This window comes from Piliocolobus tephrosceles, chromosome 12 (assembly GCF_002776525.5).
Source record: "Piliocolobus tephrosceles isolate RC106 chromosome 12, ASM277652v3, whole genome shotgun sequence".
NCBI lineage: Eukaryota > Metazoa > Chordata > Mammalia > Primates > Cercopithecidae > Piliocolobus > Piliocolobus tephrosceles.
Window position 1 is genome coordinate 34,118,311 of NC_045445.1, and position 20,388 is coordinate 34,138,698.

A 20,388-nucleotide genomic window follows, 5' to 3' on the forward strand; every position below is an offset into this window, starting at 1 on the left:
CCTCCCTGGTTCAAGTGATTCTCTTGCCTCAGCTTCCTGAGTAGCTGGGATTACAGGCGTGTGCCACCACACCTAGCTAATTTTTGTACTTTTAGTAGACACGGGGTTTCACCATGTTGGCCAGGCTAGTTTCAAACTCCTGGCCTCAGGTGATCCTCCCGCCTCGGCCTCCCAAAGTGCTGGGATTAGAGGCATGAGCCACAGCGCCCAGCCATGTATTTTAATTTACCGTAAACTTTCTTCTCTAACTACTACTGAGGCACAAGAAATTTCAGAAAGCTGTGGCATTCAAGTTGGTAGAGTGTTTAGAGGCCATCAATTCTAACTTGTCTTCTGATACTGAAACTCATATTTTCTGGGTAAATGCTCAATTCAGCTTCTCTTTAAACAACACTTCCGGTGTCTCAGAACGAATAATTATGAGTTACTACTTTTTAAGGTTTTGTTGTTAAAAACTCTCCCTTCCTACCAAACTGAACCCTGGCTCCTTTTAATGACAAACTATTCTTTTTACTTTGCTCTCCAGAGCTCTAGAAAGTATCTTCTTCACTCTGCCCTGGGTTCATTGTACACAGGGCAGAAGGAAGACGGTTTGAAGAAGAAAGGTTTGAAGACCTACCTTAGCTACCCTGCTAAGACAGATTCTGTTCTCCAGCCTGAGCATGTCCCCATGGGAAGATTTTCCAGAGCCTCCCCAATTCTGGTCTCTCTATCCTGGAGGCTCTCTGGTATGTTAATGTCCTTCTGTAACTGTGGAACCCAGAACTGGATATATAACTCCATGGCAGAGTCCATTAAGATATCACCTCCCTTGACTTGCATGCTTGAGCTTTCTACCTAAGTGGCCCAAGCTTGTACTTTCCACTTTTTTTATTTTTGAGATAGAGTCTCACTCTGTTGCCCAGGATGGAGTGCAGTAGCACAATCCCGGCTCACTGCAACCTCTGCCTCCTGTGTTCAACGTATTCTCGTGTCTCAGCCACCTGAGTGGCTGGGATTACAGGTGTGCACCACCACGCCTGGATAATTTTTGTATTTTTAGTAGAGTTGGGGATTTGCCATATTGGACAAGCTGGTCTTGAACTCCTGGCCTCAAGCTATCCACCCACCTCAGCCTCCCAAAGTGCTGGGGACTATAGACGTGAGCCACCATGCCTGGCTCACTTTCATTTGGGGACTATAGACGTAAGCCACCATGCCCAGCTTACTTTCATTTTTAAGAAAAAAAAAAAAAGTCACACTATTGATTCATAATTTGTCAGTAATATAATCCTGCAGATCTTTCTCCTATGAGTTTTTGCTAATATGGTCTCTTCCATCTTGTATTTTTGAGATAGACGTTTTTTGCTAAGGCTTCTAATACTAGATTTTATGTTTATCCCTGTTCACTTTCATCTCATCGGTTTAGGCCCTCTGTTTCTGTTCCAGATAATTCAAAATCTTCATGCATTTGAATCTGAATTGGTGGACTAGCTTCCCTCCTAAATTTAGATTATTTGCAAAATTTATGCTCGCTTAATTTTCATGAAAATGTTTCTATCATTTAAAATGTATTTTTTTTTCTTTTCCATACTTATACTCACTACTCACTTCTAGCACATTGGAAATTAGCATTGTCCTTCAGTTTGAATCATCAGTTTAATCTAAACGTATCTTGCTTTTTTCCTTTCTGTAGGGCAGACAACCATAATTGCTTAAGCAAGTAAAAGATAGATTATAACATTTTCTAAGTATAAGTGCATTTAGGACAGTTTCTCAAAGCGTGGCCCACATACCTCATATATCTGTATCACCTGACTATTTTTCTAAAAATGCAGTCCCCTGGGTCCCACCCAGGCCTTTAGACTCTGGTAGTGGGGCTCAGAAATCGTCATTTTTGTGTAAAACACAGGTGATAGCAGCACTGGGTCTCAACTCTGGTTGTACATTAGAATCATCTGGATCCCTCTTAAAACTGCTGACATTCAGGACACATCTTGTATTAACTAAGTCATTAGCCAGGCGTGGTGGCGGGAGCCTGTGTTCCCAGCTACTCGGAAGGCTAAGGCAGGAGGATCACTTGAACCGGGAAGGTGGAGGTTGCAGTGAGTCAAGATCACGCCATTGCACTCCAGCCTGGGCAACAGAGCAAAACTCCATCTCAAAAATAAAATAAAATTAATTAATTGATTAATTAAGTCAGAATCTCTGGAAGTGAGACCCGCACCTGTAGGTTTAAAAGCGTTACCCAGGTGATTCTAATGTGCAACCATTATTGAGAAGCACTGATTTATATGTTCCACAGTATAGAATTGAGGATTTAATACTACTGAACAATTTATCAAATCTCATAAAACCCTTTCAGCTCATAAAATGTCATCTGCTTACTTTGGACTTTGAATTACATGTCCTAGAGTTAAAAGTTACTTATTGTGAGAAGAGACATGAGGTGCCTCTTGTTTGGCACTCAAAATTCCAAAAGCAACTGCCACCATTATTCTTCAGACAAAGAAGGTTGAGAGACACTAGTTGTGTGGCACAGTGCTAGGCACTGCTGGCAGTACTGGAGGCAAACTACAGTAGTAGAAGGCATGGTTCTCAGGAAACTTAGCCCAGTTGAAGAGGCAACCCTGGAAGAAACCAGAGTGAAACATTATGCAAAAGCTTAATGTAGTAAAGTACCAAGCTGCAGGATACCTGTTAAATATTATTTCAGAAGTTCAGCAGAAGAGATCAATGAGGTCTGCAGTGGTCAGGGGATAATTTGCCAGCAGGTGGGGTTTGAGCTGCTTCTTGAAAACATTTCAGTATTTAAATTGATGGTGGAATGAATGGACAGCTTCCTGGATGAAGATTATGATATTAGTTCAGATGACTTCAAATGCAAGTAACAAAATCCCCAAATTATCAATGGCTTAAACTTTTACAGATAATTACTAGTCCACTTGTCTTAGTCTTCTCAGGCTCCTATAACAAAATACCATAGAATGGGTGGTTTAAACAACAAACATTTATTTTTCACACTCTCGAGGCTGGAAGTCCAAGATCAAGGTGCCAGCACATCTAGTGTGTGGTGAGGGCACTCTTCTTGGTTTGTAGATGGCTGCTTTCTTGGCTTTACCCTCACATGTTGAAAAGAAAGAGGGCTATGGTCTCTTCCTCTTCTGATGAGGACACTAATCCCATCATGGGAGCCCACCCTCAGGACCTCATCTAAACCTAATTACCTCTCAAAGGTCCCACCTCCAAATACCATTACATTGAAGATTAGGACTTCAACATAAGAATTTTGGGAAATAACATTCAATCCATAGCACCACTTCACAAGATGTCAGAAGCTGGGCAGTCCCAGAGTTTGTGTAACAACTCAACAATATCATCAGTATTTTTATCTTTTTGTTTTGACATCCTCCTCAGTGCAATGGCAATGTCTCCCCTCATGGCTCCAAGATGACTGCCACAGAGTCAAGCATCTTAACTCTAGTAACTTAAACAAGAGATTGATGGAGCTCTTTTCCATGATCATCTCTTTTTCGGAGAGGAAAAATCTTTCCCAGAAACTCCCTCAGAGTTCTCCTTATGTCTCATTAGCCAGAACTAAGTCACCTAGTCACCCCTATATCCTTCACTAGCAAAAATTTGCATGACCGGCTTAAAACAATTGTGATTTACCTCTTGGGGAACACACGGTCACCTGTAACATAATCAAGGTTCTGTTACTAAGGAAGGAGGGGGAATAACTGGTAGGCAACAAGCCATGTCTGCCACAGATGTAATATGAATGAAAACTTATGCAGCAGTAAGGAGGCCAGCCAAATTAGAGTAGAGAATGTGTAATGTGAAAAGTTTGGCTCGATAGGGAGGAACCAGACTGTGAAGCCCTTAAAAGCCAAGCAGAAGAATCCAGAGTTAATATAATAGGGGAGAGAGAGAGAGAGAGCTATCAAAAGATTTTAAATAGGAAGAGGATGCAGTAAAAGCAATATTTGAGGAAGATCACTGTGACATTGGTGTGTAAATAGATTGGAATCAAGGAGACCAGCTAGATAATAGAGACCTTGCCTAAGGTGGAAATAGAGTGCAAAGGATAGAGTGAAGAAAAATAATAAAAGGAAAATCAACAGAAGTTGATGTGTGGCTAGTTTGGGGTATGGAGGAGCTGGATTAAAAGTAATGTCAAGATTTCTAAACTGGGTGACTGGGAGAATGGTGGGAACAAAAAAATTGGGAGGGACGCCTGGCTTGGAGAAAAAGAGAAATGCTGAGTTTGGTTTAGGATATATTAAATTGGAGGTGTCAGTGAGCAATCTGAGTCGATGTGTTCAATGGGCAGATAGGCTTTTCAGGGATTAGAAATAGCACTTGGTGCTAGAGACCTTTGCACAATAGCGTCATGGTTAGGAGCAGGGATGCTGGGGCTGGACTGCCAGAATTTGAAATCTGGCTTGGCTGCACCATTTACTAGACATGTGACCATGGGCAAGTTACTTAATTTTTCTTTTCTATTTTTGGAGACAGAGTCTCACTCTGTCGCCCAGGCTGGAGTGCAGTGGTACGATCTCGGCTCACTACAGCCTCCACCTCCTGGGTTCAAGTCATTCTCCTGCTTCAGCCTTCCAAGTAGCTGGAATTACAGGCGTGGGCTACCCCGCCTGGCTAATTTTTGTACTTTTAGTGGGGACGGGGTTTCACCATGTCAGCCAGACTGGTCTTGAATTCCTGACCTCAGGTGATCCACCCGCCTCAGCCTCGAAAAGTGCTGGGATTACAGGTGTGAGCCACCGTACCTGGCCCCAACTAGTGTTTTAATTTCTAAGAAGCAACTTCCTGCCGTCGTCTATGTCCCTATTTCCTCCAAATTGGGGGGAGGGGGACAGATGTGTGTCTTAATTTGTATGTGGAGAGGGAGATCAGATGCAGGAAGGGGATGAAGTGACTTTCCTAATGTCACATAATAATCTGATGGCTGACTGGGCGCTGTCCCTGCCTATAATCCCAGCACTTGGGGAGACCAAGACAGACAGATTACCTGAGCTCAGGAGTTCAAGACCAGCCTGGCCAACATGGCGAAACCCCATCTCTACTAAAAATACAGAAAAAAATTGGCCAGGCATGGTGGTGCGTGCCTGTAATCCCAGCTACTCGGTAGGCTGAGGCAGAAGAATCGCTTGAACCTGGGAGGCAGAGGTTGCAGTGAGCTGAGATCGCGTCGCTGCACTCCAGCCTGGGTGACAAGAGAGAAATTCCATCTCGAAAAATAAAAAATAAATAATAAATAATAATCTGATGGCTGAGTGAGTTCCAAAAATCTAGTTCAGCATCACAACTGCTGGCCAGATGAGCAATGCTTATCTTGTGGCACGTTCCCAATTTTCAAAACAGTGACATAAGTCTAAATGGTTTATTAAAATTCTCTATAAAATAAAGTGTTGTTCTATGATGCAATCCCTCTACTAACCACATGGTGATGCTGCAGACAGATGTACAGATGTGGTGTTTAAGAATTTTTTTATGTTTGTGAATTATGGTACAGTTACACAAAGATTATGCAGGCTTTTAAAGGAATGAGGTAAAGCTACAGATTTGTAAGAAAAATCTTCAAAAGATACCACTAAGTGAGAAAAGTAAGTCACTGAACAATATAAAGAACACGCTCATATTTGTCTTTTTTTTTTTTAAAGAATGAAAATATATATGCTGGTACATATATGATTTTTCTCCGCAGGAAAAAAAAAAAAGGCCAATAACAGTTGTTACTTTGGGCAATGGGACTGGGGTCCAAAAGAGGGGAAAGGGTGACTTTTTGGATAACTTTTTTTTGGCGGGGGGCCAGTTCAACAATTCTCCTACTTCAGCCTCCCGAATAGCTGGGATTACAGGCACCTGCCACTACGCCCCGCTAATTTTTGTATTTTTGTATTTTTTTTTTTAGTAGAGACGGGGTTTCGCCATGTTGGTCAGCCTGGTCTCAAACTCCTGACCTCAGGTGATCCACCCTTCTTGGCCTCCCAAAGTGCTGGGATTACAGGCGTGAGCCACCATGCCCAGCCCTCCTTCATCTCTTAATCCCACTCCCCAGAAGACAGAGAGTCCCTGCTGAGAGTTTGAGATCTCATTACTCAGAATGTGGTCTCCAGACCAGCAGCATCAGATCACTAGGCTAGAAATGCAGATTCTTGTGTCCTACCCCGGACCTGTTGAACTTCACAGTGGGGCCCAGTAATCTGTGTTTTAATAAGCCCTCCAGTGGTTGTAACGCATAAACCATTTTGTTTTAGCAGATTGGATCAGATCTTTTGGCAGGGGAGGTTGAGAATACTACTGGCCGGGAGAACAAACAACTCAAAATGACACGCTTCCATTTCTCCAGAGAACTCTGGCTGAAGAGTTGGCAGCCCCTTGAGCCCACTGTGACCTCACTGTGCGGTTGAGCAATGACCATACTGTCATCCAGACAGTAGATATTATAGGCATTATCCAGAAAAAAAGGGAAATGCCAGAAGGAGAAAGGAAAAAGAGGGAGGGTAGGAGAAACTTAAAAAAGGATGAGTAGGGAAAGGAAAAATGGGGCAGAGAAAAAGATAATGCAAATTTAAAAAGTAAAGATTCTATGGTGGCAAATAGATGACACCAATACCTCAGGGCCACTCATTTATTTATTTTTATTATTTATTATTATTATTATTTTGAGACAGGGTCTCACTTTGTCACCGAGGCTGGAGGGCAGTGGCGCGATCTTGGCTCACTGCAACCTTTGCCTCCCCAGTTCCAGCAATTCTTGAACCTCAGCCTCCCGAGTAGCTGGGTTTACAGGCATGTGCCACCACACCCAGCTAATTTTTGTATTTTTGGTAGAGATGGGGTTTCACCGTCTTGGCCAGGCTGGTCTTGAACTCCTGATCTCAAGTGATCCACCCCTCTCGGCCTCCCAAAGTGCTGGCACGACAGACGTGAGCCACCGCGCCCAGCCCATTTATTTAATAACTGTTTATTATTCTTCCATTCTAAACCTCTGCACCCTTAAGTTCATTTCCTCTGCTCATCTCCACATTTCATTGTCTATCATTTACCAAATATGATAGGGTCACCATTTCTTACATAATTCAGTATGTTGACATATAGGGAAATGTTTGCCAGTGATTCCCTGCTCTTTGGCCAAAAAGTAATGCACTCTCAAAGGTGCTGAAAAGAATCTTAATCTACCTATGATGGTAGGGGACAGTGTGGGGGGACTGCTGAGGAGTTTGTGCACTGGGGTGGTATGAGGTATATTCAGGAGAGCAAATAAAAGCACCCTAGGTACAGCAGTATCAACAATCAAGTCAACCTATGTGAAGCTAGATTGGAGGGGATCTCACAGATTTCCTCAAACACTAACCCCAGTCTCACGTATACATCTGCATCTAGCACCGAAAGCCAAGGAAAACTCCTTCAATCTGGGGCAGGGTAATGGGAGACTGTATACAAAAAGGGATCTTTCTCACAGTGTTTTTTGGGGAAAACATTAAACAATTCTGAGTATGGGAGTTCAGCGCAAACAAAGATTTGAGAATTTTTAGCCTATTTATTCTGACAAAATACCCAGCATGTATCTACAACTTTCAAAACATTGTTGTGTCTCACGACGATGCCTGTCCCAGTCAAGGAGCCAACATTTGTATTTCCCTGAGGAAAAGGTTGTGATGGGGGCGAGGGTGGATTTCGCTTGTAAGGCTGCTCATATTTCACTATGTTTCTTTGTTTTTTTAATTTGATGACACCTTCAAGAGATAAATGGTGACAATTTGTTACACCAGATATTTGACAAATTGAGACAGTATTTTATTTTATTTTAATTGTTAGAGACAGGGTCTCACTCAATTGCACAGGCTGGAGTACAGTGGCACCATGATAGAGCACTGCAGCCTCAACCTCCTGGGCTCAAGTGATCCTCTCATCTCAGCCTCCCTGGTATCTGGGACTACAGGTGTGCACCACCATGGCTGGCTATCCTTATATATAAATATAAATATAAATATAAATATAAATATAGTATGTGTATATATATTTATATATGTATATATACATATATGTATATAAATAAATATATGTATGTATATATAAATATCTATATATGTATATATAAATATATGTACATATATAAATATATATACACATATATTTATATGTAAATATATACATATAAAAATATATAAATATATACATATACAAATATATGTACATATAAACATGTATTTGTATATAAATATATACATATAAATATATGTACATATATAAATACATATTTATATATACATATTTACACATATAAATATACATTCATATATTTATATAAATATATACATACATATATATTTTTATATATACACACGCACACGCAGATATATATGTATTTTCAGAGACAGGGTCTTGCTCTGTCAGTCATGTTGGAGTGCAGTGGTGCAAACATGGCTCACTGCAGCCTCCACCTCCTGGACTTGAACAATCCTCTTGCCTCAGTCCCCAAGTAGCTGGGACTACAGGTGCACACCACCAAGCCCAGCTAGTTATTAATTTTTTGTAGAGAAGATGGGGTTTCACCATGTTGGCCAGGCTAGTCTCAAACTCCTGAGCTCAGGCAATCCGCCTGCCTTGGCTTCCCAAAGTGTTGGGATTACAGGTGTGAGCCACTGCGCCTGGCCAATTTTAAATAAATGAGCATTTACTCACATAGAACCCTTGAATTACAAAGCTGGTGCCACCTTAGAGATCATCTGAGGCCCACCAATATTGCTTTGGGGAGTTTTGAGGAAAACACCATGCCCAGGCCTGACTCCAGACAAACTGAATCAGAATCTCAAGGGATGGGACCAAGGGGCATTTCCACTTTTAAAGCTCCACAAGTGATTCCAACATGCAGCCAGGATCAAGAAACAGCTCTAGTCTCACTATTTCATTTTACCAATAAAGATATAGAAGTTCAGACAGATGAAGTGACCTGCCTAAGGTCACACTGCCAGTAAGTGGTGTCTCACAACCAACTCCTCTGACTGCCAACTCAATGTTCTTTCCACTATGTTCTTTTTTTGTTTCTTCTTATAGAAAGACCTTAGGGTTTTACTGAACATTAAAGTTATGCAATTTACAATTGAGAGAGAAGAGCTAGAGTCCAGTAAGTATTGGTGGGGCATCTCCAGAGGGCTCAACTCAATTGTGGGTTCTCTGAAGACTACTATGCCCAGGACATAGCTCCTGCCAAGTCTCATTGATGGCAGTCAAATGACATTTTGCTAAAGGCAATGACTAACACTGTATGCAATGTTCATTAGTCTTGTGTCGGGTCACTTGTTCACAAATTAGTTTCACCTATGATAGTAAACATTCACTGACAAATATTCTCACTTTCAGGAATTAATTACATTAAAGCAAACAATAGTGGGGCAGATCAGTGGTTCTTAATGTTTGAATTAGGGTGGTTTATTAACCTTAACATTGGTTAGGGCAGGGAGCCACAGGTCCCACTGGAGAACTAGTGAAAATTACAAACTTCCCCACAAAAATACACATACATAAATGTTGCAAGTAATTTCTGAGGATTCACTGACACCCCTCCCATCCCGCCTAAACTCATACATAGACTCCAGATTAAAATCTCCTGGACTAGATGATTTTGAAGCTCTTTTTTAGTGTTTCTCAAAGTGTGGTCCATGGACCACAGAATCAGAATCACTTGGGGTGTTTGTTAAAGAAGAGATTCATGAGACTGCCACAGACCTACTGTTTCAGAATCTCTGGGGAATGAGGTACAGGAATCCGTATGTTAAAACAAAAACAAAAACAAAAACAAAAAAACCAGATGGTTCTTTTGGAAACTAACACTTGAGAATCAGTGCTTTATTCCAACTCAAGATTTTTAAACGCTTTCATCTGTTGAATATTTTAGGTTTTGTCTGTTCATCTATCAAGTATAGCAAACAGTATGCTTAGTATTAATTCATTACAGAATATTTGTGTGTATGTACATAGGAAAAACACCTGGAAGTGTAGATGTGGGTGTGTGTATATATGTGTGTAAATATATATAATAGTGTTAATAGTGGGAATACAGATCTCTATTTTTCCCCCTTTATCCTTCTGTTTTATTTCTCTCATTTTTTTTCTTCCTGTGTTTTAAAAAATATGCTTCTTGTTTCTGAGCTCAATTCCCCCATCTGAGAACAGGGTGCTGTAACTAGGTGAACTTCAAGATCATGTCTTGTTCCGATGGTCCATGACTCCATACTATCCTCTAGGTTCCCTCGTCCATCTCACAGCATGAACTGCATAGGTAACAACAGTGTTTGGAGAATAAGCATGTATTATTTTTGTATGTATTACGTTTGAGATGCCTAGCAACCGCTTTTGTGCCCGCAAAATTTTTCTCTTCTTTGTCAAGGAGCCAAAACGTAAATAGTCTACTATCTACAGCCCTCAAAAGTTCCTCCTCTCTCCTTAGCCTTAGAAAATACCGTCCGCCATAGGCATGGGCAAAGACTTCATGACTAAAACACCAAGAGCAGTTGCAACAAAAGTCAAAATTGACAAATGGGATTGAATTAAAAGAGCTTCTGCACAGCAAAAGAAACTAGCATTAGAGTGAACAGGCAAGCTGCAGAATGGGAGAAAGTTTTTGCAATCTACCCATCTAACAAAGGTCTAATATCCAGAATCTACAAGGAACTTAAACAAATTTACAAGAAAAAAACAACCCCATCAAAAAAGTGGGTAAAGGATATGAACAGACACTTCTCAAAAAAAGACATTTATGTGGCCAACAACATGAAAAAAAGCTCATTAGAGAAATGCAAATCAAAACCACAATGAGATACCATTTCATGCCAGTCAGAATGGCGATTATTAAAAAGTCAGGAAACAATAGATGCTGGCGAGGCTGAGGAAAAATAGGAATACTTTTACACTGTTGGTGGGAATGTAAATTAGTTCAGCTGTTGAGGAAGACAGTGTGGCGATTCCTCAAAAATCTAGAACCAGAAATACCATTTGACGTGTGCACACGTATGTTTATTGCAGCACTATTTACAATAGCAAAGACTTGGAACCAACCCAAATGCCCATCAGTGATAGACTGGATAAAGAAAACGTGGCACATATATACCATGGAATACTATGCTGCCATAAAAAAAAAATGAGATCGTGTCCTTTGCAGGGACATGGATGAAGCTGGAAGCCATCATCCTCAGCAAACTAACACAGGAACAGAAAACCAAACACTGCACGTTCTTACTCATAAGTGGGAGTTGAACAATGAGAACACATGGACACAGGGAGGGGAACAACACACACGGGGGCCTGTCAGGGGGTGGGGGGCTAGGGGAGGGAGAGCATTAGGAGAAATACCTAATGCATGTGGGGTTTAAAACCTAGATGAAGGGTTGATAGGTGCAGCAAACCACCATGGCACATGTATACCTATGTAACAAAGCTGCACATTCTGCACATGTATCCCAGAACTTAAAGTAAAATTAAGGAAAAAAAAAAAGACAGAAAAAGAAAAAGAAAAAGAAAATGCCGTCCGCGCATATCTCTTAGGAGCATAGGAAGGGTTGTGAACCAAAAAGCCAGGGCGTGGTCGCCCCGCCCACCGGCCTCTACATCACCACCCCTCTCGCCGCTTTCAAGCGCGGAGATTGGCTGTAAGCAAGAAAGAGCCCCGCCCCTAGTCTTATGACTCGCTCTGAAGCGCCGATTCCTGGCTTTTGCAAGGCTGTGGTCGGTGGTCACCCGTGCTCTTGACCCAGGTCCAGCGAGCCTTTTCCCTGGTGTTGCAGCTGTTGTTGTACCGCCGCCGTCGCCGCCGCCGTCGCCTGCTCTGCGGGGTCATGGTGTGCTTCCGCCTCTTCCCGGTTCCGGGCTCAGGGCTAGTTCTGGTCTGCCTCGTCCTGGGTGAGTTGTCGGGCCCTCCCGATTAGTCTGTCCGCCTGGGCCCGGGGCGCCAGTTCAAAGCTACAACCTGAAAGACTGGTCCGAGGGGGAGGGGGTTGAGAGGCTCAGCAACTGACACTGGGCGGCGGCGGTTGGCCCGGGGAGGCGAGCGGTGACCTAGAGAAGGCCTGACAGAGGGATGGCGGGGAAGAAGGGCCCAGGAGAGTAAGAAGGGGCCGGTAACGGGGGGTGGACGCCGAGGGAGTAGGCTGGGAGGAGTGAAGCGTGGAGAGGGTCAGAGTGGAAAGAGTAACTTGGGGAAAACACTGAGGAGTGAGCGTAGGAGGGTGGTACATGCAGATTTTGGGCGCCAGAGACAATTAGGAGAGTCCTGGTTTGCTGAGATCAGGGAATAGTTTTGAAGATGGTGGAGAAACTATGGGGTGAGATAGGAAATTAAGAGAGGAGATCATGCCTGCCTGGAGTAGCTTGGGGGAAGAGTGTGGGTGGGGGACAGATGGGACAGATAGGACAGTAGAGCCTGAGGGGCAGGGACAGGGTTGGGCATTTTGAAGGTTGGAATTTGAGGCTGTGAAGAAAGGGTGATTCAAGAGATTAGGAGTGATGCTGGGTTTGAGTTTAGTAGTCATAGTTTTAAGGGCGAAGGAGCCTAAGGTAGCTGGGGCAATTTCCAGGAAAGAAAACTTGGACCCAACCTCTGGAGACTAAGGGGTTCGGTGGGAACATTGATGGGGAGTGCACATCTGACTTGGAGGTATTGAGGATGTCGATTTTCTCCCAGTTTTGCTACTTCCTCCCAGCCAGACGCTAACAAAAAAATCCCCAGACGTTTCAGTTAGGAGGGCCTCCCAGATGAGAGGTTTTGATAGACTGAGTTTGATAGACTACCTCTTTGCCTTCAGAGTCTCTTGTTTTCTTTCTTCCCCATCACACTAGCCTATTACCTCATTTTTTGGGGGGTGCAGGGAGCAGGTAGACAACTTGCTAAGGATTGGGTTGTTACCAGGGCCTCATTAGAATGGCTGGATGGAGCCGGGCGCGGTGGCTCACGTCTGTAATCCCAGCACTTTGGGAGGCCGAGGCGGGTGGCCTCACCTGAGGTCAGGAATTCGAGACCGGCCTGGCCAACATAGTGAAACCCCGTCTCTACTAAAAATACAAAAATTAGCCAGGCGTCGTGGCACATGCCTGTACTCCCAGCTACTTGGGAGGCTGAGGCAGGAGAATCGCTTGAACCCAGGAGGTGGAGGTTGCAGTGAGCCAAGATCGTGCCGTTACACTCCAGCCTGGGTGACAAGAGTGAAACTGTGTCTCTAAATAAATAAATAAATAAATGACTGGGTGAATGTTCGCTGATTGTGTTGTGCCCTAATAGGCAGTGGGTCCCTAACAGCTTTAATGCCTAAAGGTGAACTTTGACTAGTGTCTCTTCCTGACTTGATTCATGCTGTGCTTATTCTACCCACCTGCTCTTGCTATTTGTGACTTAATAAAATAACATAAAGAACAGACCCAGATGGAAGCGGGAAAGAAATAGACTTATTAGGGGTCTGAGAAAGCAGTGAGAGGTATACATTTTGTAATTCACATTTCAGTAGAATAAAATCAACACCCTGGAATAGTCAGTCATTCTCAACCAGGGGACATTTGGCAACTTTTGGAGACATTTTTGGTTGTCACAACTGGGGGATTGCTTTTAGCATCTAGTGGGTAGAGGCCAAGGATGCTGCTAAACATCCTAACTAAGCACAGGGCAGCCCCTCACAACAAAGAATTATCTTCCTGAAAATGTCATTGATAAATCCTGCTCAAAAACCATAGTATTGGAAGGGTTCTTGATTATCTAATTCAGTGACTCTCAAGGACCTTTTCATGGGTCTATGAAATCAAAACTTTGGAATAATGTTAAGAAGGTATTTGTCCTTTTTGGCTGGGCACAGTGGCTCACGCCTGCAATCCCAGCACGCTGGGAGGCTGAGGCAGGTGGATCACCTGAGATCAGGAGTTCAAGACCAGCCTGACCAACGTGGTGAAACCCAGTCTCTACTAAAAATACAAAAATTAGCCGAGTGTCGTGGCACATGTCTGTAATCCCAGCTACCTGGGAGGCCAAGGCAGGAAAATCGCTTGAACCCGGGAGGTGGAGGTTGTGGTGAGCCAACATTGCGCTACTGCACTCCAGCCTGGGCAACAAGAGCGAAACTCCATCTCAAAAAAAAAAAGAAAGTATTTGTCCTTTGTCCTTTTCACGCTCATCCACTCACCAGTGTACAGCGGAGTTTACCAGTGGCTACATAACATGTGATGACATCACCACTCTGATGTTCTTATATTTTATTCACTTCTCAGTTTTCATTTCTAATACTCTAAATACCAATACATATAACTCACACAAACCTCTGTGAAGTCCTCAGTGGATAAGAAAGTAAAGGGGTCCTGACACCAAAACATTTGGGAATCCCTGATGTAGTCCAACTGTTCATAGGGTGCAGGAAACTCTTCTGTAGCACTTCTGAAAGGTGGCCTTGAGGCAGGCTTTGCTAGGATACTTAATTCGAAGCCTTAACTGTACCTTGGAGCACTTACTGAGGGCCAACTGACCCTAAGAAAGGATTGTTTACAATGGAAAGTACCTTATCAGTGACTAGAACACATCTGACCAAGGCATCTGTTAATCAGTAGTTCCCTGCCAGTTGAATCTGTGCACAAATACAACACTGCTATTGTTTGGGGAAAGTGAAAAAAAATAATAGTTGTCCTACTTGTTGGCTTTCATGTCATTAAATTTTTTTGTTTTTTAATGAAAGCTTTTTTGTTTTGTTTTTACAAAAGCAGTGCTTACTCATTGCAGAAAATAAACATGCAAAAAGAAGCACATAAAAGAACCCATCAGCTCATCTGCTAGTTTGCCATTTATTGATCGGGACTAACTAGATTCATCATCTTGGAAAATTTCCAAGATTGATCCCCTCCACCTCCAAGTTCAGAGCAGGATTTGGAAAAGTAAATATTAATAATGTACCTAGATCTGATTTTTAAGAGGTTCCAGGATGAAATAGAAACCATTTTTCTATACAGCTGCATTTTCTGATGGCTATTGGTTCAGTGTGGAGCCCAAAGTCCTCCCATATGGCTTTTTCTCTCAAGAATTTAGCAGTTGCTTGGTGGGTTTTGCGCAGGTTACTTTTCTGTATCAAAATGGATACCAAGAATAGGTTTTTGAAAACTCAGCAAATATTTGTAAAGTACCTACTATGTGGCTAGATCAATAAATATTTGTGAAGTACCTACTATGTAGCTAGAACTGTGCCTGGGTACTGTACAGGGTGCCAATGAAGGAGGACCTGTCCTAAATTTATAGTCTTATTAGCATTAGTGCTCTAGCTGTGCCAGTTTAACTTTGTAACTTTATAACTCTATCCCAGCTTCACCCATAACCTTTTAAAAACAGCAGCTTTAGAGTAAGTACAGAAAAGGATTCTTAGAGGCTATATATTGGTCTTTTTCATAGAGATTAAATTATGCTGGTGTTTATTTGGATGAATTGTAACTGACCAGATAACTTTCCGAAGAGAAGCTATATGATTTAGAGGTGTTATAAAGTGGATAGTGAAAATCCTTTCTTTATATAATTGCCTAATTATGGTCCTTTTGTGACATCATACATTTCAGGATTCTTCTGTGGTTATTGATTCTTATAACCAGCTTGACTTCTGTTTTTTGGTTTCTTTGTGTTTTTTTGTTGTTGTTGTTTTTTGTTTTGGGGTTCAGATTTTTCTTTTTTAGATTTGAGTCTTTTCTGGGTGGGAAAAACCTCACAGAAATATTCTTAGTGTCCGTCACTGGTAGGAGCCTCTCCCTTCCACACATGTTTACAGAATGCCTATTGTGTCCCAGCCACTATATTAGGTGAAAGTGACAGAGGAATGGATAAGACAGATGAGGTTCCTGCTCTCATGGAGCTTACATTTTAGTGGGAGAAGAAAGCTCGACAGATAAATAATATAATGTCAGATAGTGATAAACACTATGAAGAGGTTGGGTGTGGTGGCTCACACCTGTAATCCCAGCATTTTGGGAGGTCAAGGCAGGCAAATCACCTGAGGTCAGGAATTTGAGACAAGCCTAGCCAACATGGTGAAACCCCATCTCTACTAAAAATACGAAAATTAGGTGGGCATGTTGGCCGGCACCTGTAGTCCCAGCTACTCGGGAAGCTGAGGCAGGAGAATTGCTTGAATCCAGGAGACGGAAGTTGTAGTGAGCCGAGATCACGCCACTGCACTCCAGCCTGGAGAACAAGAGCAAAACTCTGTCTCAAAACAAAACAAAACCCTATGAAGAAGATTACACAGGTAATGAGAAAGGAGAATGAGTAGATGATAGGAATGGGTGATGGTGGATGATCCTTCTTTATATTATGTGGTCAGAGGGCCTTCTATTATTGGGTGACATTTGGGCAGAGACCTGGGTGTTGGCAGGAGGCCAGCCATTTGACCATCTGGGGAAATAGGAATAAACCTTATCATTTGCAAGATCTTAGGTTACTAGCCTATTTTCCACTCTTTTTTGTTTCCTCCTAGTTTTAATCAAGTCTCTCCTATGGTAGCAGTCTCTAAGAGCAGAGACTACTTTATGTACTGTTATCTCCCATTTCCTACTTAGCATAGGGTCTGGTACATGGTTAACCCTTAGTAAATTTTTGTTGAAGATATTCATTGGTGGGCACTAGGGATATGATGGTAAACTAGACTCATTTAATCTCCTTTTTCTTCCATGAATTTTAAATGATGTTTTGCAAGAAGTACTTTTGGATTGAAAACTTCAGGATCAGTGCTAAGCAGTACAGATAATTATACAGTAATTTACTAAAGTATAACCCCATGTAATAATGCTTACCTGTACTCCTTCAGATATACCTCCATAGTCTTGAAGGGGATAATATGGAGAATTAGGAAGTCCTTGGTGAGGAGAGTTAGGTTTTCACAAAGTTAGGTTTTCTCTGAGAGAAAACAAGCACTAAGATTTTTCTGTAGACTTAAAACATTTCATTTAACTGATAACTTTGATTTTGAGGTTCTACCAAATTATTCTAGTTATAATAGAGATACTGGAAAGGACAGGCTTGCATTAGTTTGTTAGTCATTGATTATCACATCTGATAGAGTTATAGATATTCAAATATGTCCCAAATACCAGATTAGTTTGTTAGTCATTGATTATCATATCTGATAGGGTTATAGATATTCAAATATGTCACAAATATCAGATTATCACATCTGATAGGGTTATAGATACTCAAATATGTCCCAAAAGAACAGCTTTGTTCCCCTATATCTTTGGGTAGATTTTGTCTATAACCAAGGATTATTTCGTAGCACTGGAGCTGATTTAAATGACCCTTGATGCAGGAAGGCTGCTCTTCTTTCTGTAGTGCAAAAGCATTCTGATCATAATTTTTTATTAAAGTGATCAGAGATCCCCTCTGGCCCAAAAGTATACTTTGTAAGTACTTGTTGGTATCCTGCTATGCATTGTGAAAGAATTCTGGAGGTGTGCCAAACACTGCTCAACAATAAGCACTTTCCATTAGTTGAGTAGTATTGAATCTTGTTTCCTACCCACTCTCTGACCTTAAAAAATTAAGTCATTTTATAGCTTAAAAACATATTTTTATTAACTTTTAATGCTCTTTTTCATGTGTTCAACATTCTTACTTTAAAATCATATTACTTTTCTGTTTTAAGAAACTTACCAAAAAGCAAGGGTATAAGGTAACTGAATGCAATGAGTGTACCTATTATTAGGAATTATAAAGGAGAAGCAGTTAATCTGACTTAAACCTGTAGGAAAACCATCACTCTGAATAGAAAACAAAGACAAATAGGTACTGTATGCCTCTGTGTCCTATATTTTAAGAAGACCTTTTGCTCAACATGAGTTTGAGGACAAGAGTCCAGAATTTAATATGATGAAAGTAAACATAAAGCTAAAATGTGGGAAGGTTCCCTTTAGGTGCTGTGTTTACTAAAAAGGAGACTTGTAAATTGGTATCTAACTTGTTTGGCAAATTTCTTTTAGCTCTGAAGGGTTTATATGCTTTCAAAGAACCTATTGGAGAAATATGCACTATAATTCTAAACAAGGGTAACTTGCCCAAAGTCTCACAGCTAGGAAGTTGGACTGCCAGATTTGAATTCTAGCTCTTCAATTCCAGGAATGGGGACTCTCAATCACTTCATTTTATGATCAATCCATTATATCTTAGATCATTGTTCCGTTTCTTTTTATTGGTCTTGTTTTATTGCTAGCATTATGTTCTTCCCCCACCCCTAATTCTGTGTGTTTATATTTTTTCAGCTACGTTTTGGGTCAGATAGACTTGCAAAAACCTAGCCACTTTTTGACAGAGTCTTGTTCCATTCCCCCAGGCTGGAGTGCAGTGGAGTGATCTTGGCTCATGGCAGCCTCTGCCTCCTGGGCTCAAGCAATGCTCCCACGTCAGCCTCCCGAGTAGCTGAGACCACAGGCATGCACCATCACGCCCGGCTATTTTTGTGTATTTTTAGTACAGATGGGGTCTTGCCATGTTGCCCAGGCTGGTCTTGAACTCTTGAGCTCAAGTGATCTGCCCCCCTCCCCTTGGCCTCCCAAAGTACTAGGATTACAGGTGTGAGCCACTGCCCAACCAAGGTCTGGGTTCTAAAAGAATTTACAAATGACCTTTTTGGAAAACAGGATTGAGAGGATATTTGACTTTGAGAACGTTGATTTTGAGGCATACCTTTTTCATTTATTTAGAGTACAAACTCTCAGCTCTAAAATTACACACTCTAGAATATATTCATCTATGGTTTTTTAATGTCATAAAGCCTTTTAACAATTGGGTATTGTAAAATCAAACACAGCAATAAGGATGGAAATTGCTTGCTAGAGACTTTTTAACAAAGTGTAAATATTTCAACTGTAAACTTACTTTCTGGGAAAAGTTCTGTTCCTAGCTTGAAATCCATGTCAAAATTTATTGAGGCAAAACCCAACATGGGGCTTGAGGGAATATCAGAAGACTTATAGGTTCAAGACTTGGAAGAGCTAAAGGACTGGCCTCTCTGTAATTAGATTAAGCTACGTTTTGGATCCCTATTGCAGTGTGTTTTCACCTTGATATAATCAATCAGTATTTATTGAAAATCTAATGTGCATTCAGCACTACTTGGAATGATAGGAGGTAGAGGAAAAGTAATACACATGGTGTCCCCTACCATGACACACATGATAGATGACATTAATATAAAAGACACACTGCTAGGGGTTGTGGCATAGATCAGATCATCTGGTCAAGGGAGCATACTGGAATTCAAATAAGTGACAGAAGTGTTATCTAAAGGGAATCTTGAATCTATCCATATATATCATTCATTCACAGACTTGGTACTTTTTTTATTAGTAACAAATTACTTGCTGTATATTATAATTTACCATGGCACACCAGTCTGTTATGAAGTGACAGTTGAAAACTGCTGTGTTGGAGCTTATGACAGTAGGAGGGACAGGATTTACTGCTATAAAATAACTGAATAATTCAGGATAATATAAAATATACTGAAATGGGATATGCATTATTACTGCTCCTTGAGGGCTTTTATAGTCAAGGAAAGCTTTGTGGAGAAAATGGCTACTGAAAAAACAGATAGCATATCAGCCCAGGTTCTTAATTGTAAGGAAGAGAAATACAATCTGATTGATTTTAAGCAGAAAAAAATTTATTAAAAAGATACTGGGATGTAATGCATATCCTTTGGCCCCACAGTTTCATTCCTAGATATACAGCCAACACACACACATACATGTGTTTACCAATATGTGCAAGAATGTTTGTAACAGTGTTTGTAATAGCATCAAACCGGAAACTATCTAAATGCCCATTAAAGGTAGCATAGATAAGTAGTTTCTTTTTCTTTTTCTTTTTTTTCTTTTTTTGAAACAGAAGTTCATTCTTGTTGCCCAAGCTGGTGGAGTGCATTGGCACGATCTTGGCTCACTGCAACCTCTGCCTCTCGGGTTCAAGTGATTCTCCTGTGTCAGCCTCCTGAGTAGCTGAGATTACAGGCATGCGTCACCATGCCCAGCTAATTTTTATATTTTCAATAGAGGCGGGATTTGGCCACGGTGGCCAGGCTGGTCTCAAACTCCTGACCTCGAGTGATCCGTGCTCCTCGGCCTCCCAAAGTGCTGGGATTACAGGCGTGAGCCACCACACCTGGCCTGTATTCACCTGATCATAGAAGGTTATACAGCAGTGAGCACAGACTGCAATTACGCACAGCATGGGTGAATCTCACAAAACCTAAAATTGAGTGAAAGAAACCAGACACAAAAGAGAGCATAGTGAATGATTTTATTTATATCAAGTTGAAAAATGGATAAAATTAATCTATAGTGTTAAAAATGAGGATAATGGTTACCCTTGGGAAGGGAATAGTAGCT

The 20,388-nt window shown here is 41.5% G+C and overlaps 1 protein-coding gene across 2 annotated transcripts in view; it reads left to right on the plus strand.

The window, feature by feature from the left end:
* Positions 1 to 11,583: 11,583 nt before the first annotated feature.
* LAMP2 (lysosomal associated membrane protein 2) overlaps positions 11,584 to 20,388 on the plus strand; it is a 40,559-nt gene continuing 31,754 nt past the window's right edge. For both annotated transcript variants that reach the window (XM_023202170.2, XM_023202169.1), the window contains exon 1: positions 11,584 to 11,901. In XM_023202170.2, the coding sequence (XP_023057938.1) occupies positions 11,838 to 11,901 (64 nt within the window). In that variant the 5' untranslated portion in view covers positions 11,584 to 11,837. The remainder of the gene's footprint in view (positions 11,902 to 20,388) is intronic.